Source organism: Aptenodytes forsteri, unplaced genomic scaffold (genome assembly GCF_000699145.1).
Source record: "Aptenodytes forsteri isolate BGI_AS27 unplaced genomic scaffold, ASM69914v1 Scaffold349, whole genome shotgun sequence".
NCBI classification, from domain to species: Eukaryota; Metazoa; Chordata; class Aves; order Sphenisciformes; family Spheniscidae; genus Aptenodytes; species Aptenodytes forsteri.
In genome coordinates, this window is record NW_008794452.1 from 4223516 (window position 1) to 4228311 (window position 4796).

The 4796-nt window shown below is 52.1% G+C and overlaps 1 protein-coding gene across 1 annotated transcript in view; it reads left to right on the plus strand.

Annotated features, from left to right (window-relative positions):
- The first annotated feature begins 6 nt into the window (after positions 1-6).
- Positions 7-4796, plus strand: part of LOC103908208 (hexokinase-1) — a 43013-nt gene continuing 38223 nt past the window's right edge. Inside the window, exon 1 of the mRNA XM_009290543.1 lies at positions 7-80. Coding sequence (XP_009288818.1) covers positions 18-80 — 63 coding nt within the window. The 5' untranslated portion in view covers positions 7-17. The remainder of the gene's footprint in view (positions 81-4796) is intronic.

Sequence of the window (4796 nt, forward strand, 5' to 3'; positions counted from 1 at the left end):
CCGCTGCAGCCGGCAGGATGATCGCCGCCCAGCTCCTGGCCTACTACTTCACGGAGCTGAAGGAGGATCAGGTCAAAAAGGTAGACTGAAATCCCGCGGCGGAGGGCTGCGCCCCCCGCCCCCAGGCCAGATCGCTTTTTAAATTTTTTTTCCTGTTGGTTTTGTTGCTTTGTCCCCATAGCGACCCAGCTGTGGGAGAAAGGGGAATAAACCCGTTTTTAAGGCCAGCCAAACGGTCCCCCAGAGCATCCCCGGTGGAGAGCAGAGCCGGGTTTTGGTGTGGAGGCTGCCGGGCGTGGGTGATGCACACCGGCTCACTGCCGGTCAGGCCACGGAAACCCAACTTGGCAATTGGGGCCACACCGTGGGGCTTTGGCGATGAGGGTCGTGGTGATGGTGATTATCCTTTCAGGCTTTTCGTAGGCACCAGCATCCCTGAAGAGGGAACTTCCCCTTCTTCCCCAGGGTGCCTGTGGGCATCTGTCACTCCAGCACGGGGGTGATGAAGAGCAGGTAGTTTTTGAATTGTGTCACTGCAGCTTCTGAATTTACAGGAAGTGGTTGTCAGTTGTGCTTAAAAAGAAGAAGTATTTCTATGGGCTTCTTTTCTTTTCCTTTAGCATTAGGTGACTGCTGCTGTATGGTTGGTATAGCCCTGGGATTTAGCACTGCCACAAGGAAATAGGTGCAGAGCACAGGATAAATAAAAACATGGCAGTTAGGTCCTGGCTGAGCATATTGCAGAGCTGTAGGGAGCAGAGAGCCTGGGGCTAGGGATGCGGGGACACAAATTGGGAAAATAATTGCAAATATCGCCGGGCTGACATCAGGAAGCAGAGGCTTTCCCTCTGCCACCTCCTCTGGTGGTGCTGTGTGACCCACCTAGGCGCATGGCTGAGCGCCTGCTGAAAGCATCCCTAAAATATTTTGGGGAAGCCTCAGTGACAGCGTTAGCAGGGCTGATCTGTAGTGGTCTCAGGACTTGTTCCAGCAGGAAGAGAGCACCTCTTCCCTTTGGGCTTCTGGCTGTGCCCGGGGAGACCTCAGCTCCTGTGTGTGGGTGACCCATCCTGCCCTGCTCAAGACATGCTCACCCGTGCCCACTCCTCTGACGGATAAAACCTGAGACAGCACCCCATATTTTCCACATCTTCCGTGGTTTAGGACTTTGCTTTTCCGCCCAGCAATTCTCGCGAGGAGCTGAAGGCTGCGCACAGCCTGCAGCTCTCTGCATCTTCTTGCCCAATGTACGTGGCTCTTCCTTTTCCCCAGGCCCCTTGTTTTCCTTTTCCCGGAGGATTTGTAAGTGCTCCTGCTGGCGCCAGGCATGCATGCCTGGGTTAAGGCCTTCTCTGTCTCGCTGTGCCTGTTATATTTAGAAACCCAAGATAAGTGCGAGGGTGCACGCTGGCCAAGGAGCAGCAGAAGGGCTGCGTGGGGAAGGCGCGATGGGAGCATGCAAGCACGGGGGAAACTGTGTGGTGTTCTGGGGGTTTTTTTATTGCAGGCTGGTTTGGCACCATGAGGCTGCTATTGTCTGACGGCATGGGAAATCGTTTGGCCAGGGAACTGTAAAGCTTTCTTATGGATCAATCTGGTTTTGCCTGAAAAATAAAATAAAATAAAATCCCATAAAAAAAAAAAAAAGCAGGCTACTGGTTTTGGAGGATGTAAGACATCTTTTCCTGTTTATATCCTTTTGGAACGGATATTGAGTCCCCTCACTTTTGGCTGTCCTGTAGGGAGGATTTCTGCGGCAGTCAGAGGCTCTGCCCCACTGCTCTGCTGCCCCACAGCTGCTGGGAGCCGGTGGGCTCCGCTCCCTGGTACCCCGTGGGGCAAAGGGGTTTGTGCTCCATCTCAGCGTGCTGCTTATGGGAATACGTGCCTGCATGGCTTCATTTCAGGTCCCTCCCTCTTCTCTCTGCTTCCGGAGGAGCAGCACTTGCTGCTGGTACGTGCTTGCGGCCGGGGGCTGCCAACCAAGGCGTTGCCCCCGCTCGCCACTCTGCCCCGCGGGGCTCCCTGCCGCGGCGGCTGCTCCTCTGCCTCGCTGGTCCATGGCAGCGATCGGCTCAGCATTTGGTGGCACAGGTGGCAGGTCACCTTGAGGACACTGCTGTGGGTCACAGGAGGGCTGTGAAAGGATTAAAAGTACTGGCGAGGTGAATTTGGGAATGGATTTGTTACAGGGGTCTGCTGCTCCGAGGCTGAATGCCCTTCTTCCCTTGTGACCCCATTTCCTCCTTTTTTGGGGTTCCCATCCCTGCGTGGCACTAATGCTTAGCGCTGCCTTTCTATGGTGGGATCCCTGCTGAGGGGCATAGGTGGGGCTGGTGGTTTCAGGCCCTCAGGATACCCTGGGTCTAAGAACTAGTGTGTGCTGCTTCTATACTGGTTTTGCTGGATTTTAGACACTCCCTTAAGTTTCAGAGTAATTTTTTTCCACTTTGCAGTTTCTGGAACGTTTTTCAAGATGAGTCGTGGTGAGAGGGAGGAATAGGCAGGGTGGATGTGTAGTGTCGAAGATGTGGGTGGTTCATCATGCGTTGGCAGCCCCATGGCCCAGCAGCCCCTGCAAGGGGGCATTTTCCCATGAAACCATAGGTACATGCACTTGCACGTGACCCTACTGTGCAGGAGCAAGCTGGTGATGTATGATGCCCTGTACCATACAAATGGGCTTGTGGTTTTACTCCAAGCAGGATAAATTATCCAGATGTTTTTGAAAACCTCTGCTCCCTGCACATTTGTCAACCTCCAGGGGCAGCAGCTTGAGCTCAGCATCCTCGCTGTGACAGAGGACTTTGCACAGCCCAAACCGAGGCCTCGATTTCTCCAAAAGGCTGACTTCCATCCTCAGAGGTGTGGGCACCACAGAGCATCCCTGGCATCTGTGCCGCTGGCCTGTGCACAGGGAAGCTTTTGTAAAACTGCCTTTGAGTACCTTTGTTTCAAAGGTACCTGTTGGTACAGGTTTGTACCTGCAGTAGCTGGCCCCATCAAAGGGAGCCTCTACGTGTTGCTGGTTTTTGTCTGTCGGGGGAACAATACTTTTTTGTTGAATTATCCGAGGAGAGAAGAAAAAAAATCTTGCAATCCAAGAGTGACATTTAAATGACATTTAACCTTGAAAAGAATGTGTTGGAATGGGGTGTAAAATGTAGCGATTGGCATAAAAAAAAGCCCTGTAGCAGTGACCTGCCAGTATAAAGGTGTTTTAGGAACCAATCTGATAGATCATAAGTAAGCACAAACAGTTTCAGGATGTCTACTTGTTTTAACATGCCTTGGCTCCTGATGAATCTTCCTGATGCTGAAAGGAGTATGGAGTTTGACTAGCTCTACAGAAAAATGTTTACATGCTGAAGAGTTTTGGTGCAAAGGCTGTGTCAGTAAAATAGATGCTAATGATTTCTGAAATTGTTGTGGGAGCGCTCTGTTCTTGGATACCATTGACTGTTGTCAGTGAATGAGGCATGCATTTAAGAATGTGCTGCCCTTAGTGCTGCCTGTTTCGTTATGCACTTATAATTATTCACAGCTTCCCGTGGAGGCTGCTGAAATGGCTGGATTTTCAGAAACTTCTTTTCCCAAGTACAAAAAGTGTCTTTCCTATGTGACCAAGAACAATTACGTGCATATGGCTGTGTTTTTGGTTTGTTTTGGGTTTTTTTTTAAGAAAAATAAAAAAAAAAGTGATTGAGCTCTTGGAAGGGTCCCATAGTGGCACTCTGGGAAGATGCCCTTCCTGGGGGGGGGTGGGTCTGAGGTGGAGCTAAATAAAGGAGCGTTTTCTGCTCCTTGCCCACACAACTGCCTGCCTGAAATTGCTCCTACTCTCCACCATCTCCCAGGAAGGGCTGGCATCCGTCTCCCACGCCACGTGGAGCCTCAGCGGGGCTGTGTGTCCTGCCGGCAGCTCCCGTCTCTGTCCCTGCTGGCCCCTCCACTGCTTCCCTTCAGATAAGGCTGAGATTTGCTTTCTGATCGGCTTTTATTGCAGGCAGAGCAGGGAGTTTATTAAACCTCCATCCCATAATCCAGCCTCCAGCTTCCCCCTCCCCCCAGTTATTTATGGTCATTTGCTGAGGGTTTTCCCTCGGAGGGCTGCCGTCCCTCGGAGGGCTGCCTGTGCTGCCAGCGCAGGAGAGCAGCGCTTTTTCCCTTGCAGCTGCGCTGCCAGAATGACTAACCCTTTTCCTGCCTGGGAAGAAAATCTGCTTTTTTTTTTTTTAGTTTTGGAAACTATAACACACAGGAGTGATTTTGTTTCAAAATGAGGTTTAGTCCATATCTCCCCCCCCCTCCCCACCCCGTGAGTCTTGGCGGTGAAGATGGCCTCGATGCGATGCAACGTGATGCAACGCGAGGCGATGAGGGTCCAGCCCAATTATGTAAGGGTGCTGACGGCGCTCATTGGTTTTTCACAGGAGGAAAAAGAGCCCTCCCTCCCGTTTTCCCTTGCTGCTGAGGGTAGCATAGGAGCAGAGGTGGGGAGAAAGGGCTTGCCTGGTCCTGACCACGCAAACCCCAAAACCTGCATTTACCATAGGGCTTTTGGGGGGGAGGGCGGGAATCCTTCAGCCCTGTTTTTGGGAGGAGGATGCAGCAGTGGGGCTTTGTAGAGGGGTATTTTAATTGCACAGTGACGTCTGACTGTGTGAATGATGTGTTAGTGTAGCTTTCACTGGGAGATTTGGGGAATCGGGCCTCTGAGTGGCAGCGTGGGCTGCTGAAAGCTCAGCCTTAAAAGAGTCGTCGTTCCCCCCCCCCCCCCCCCCTCAAATCACATA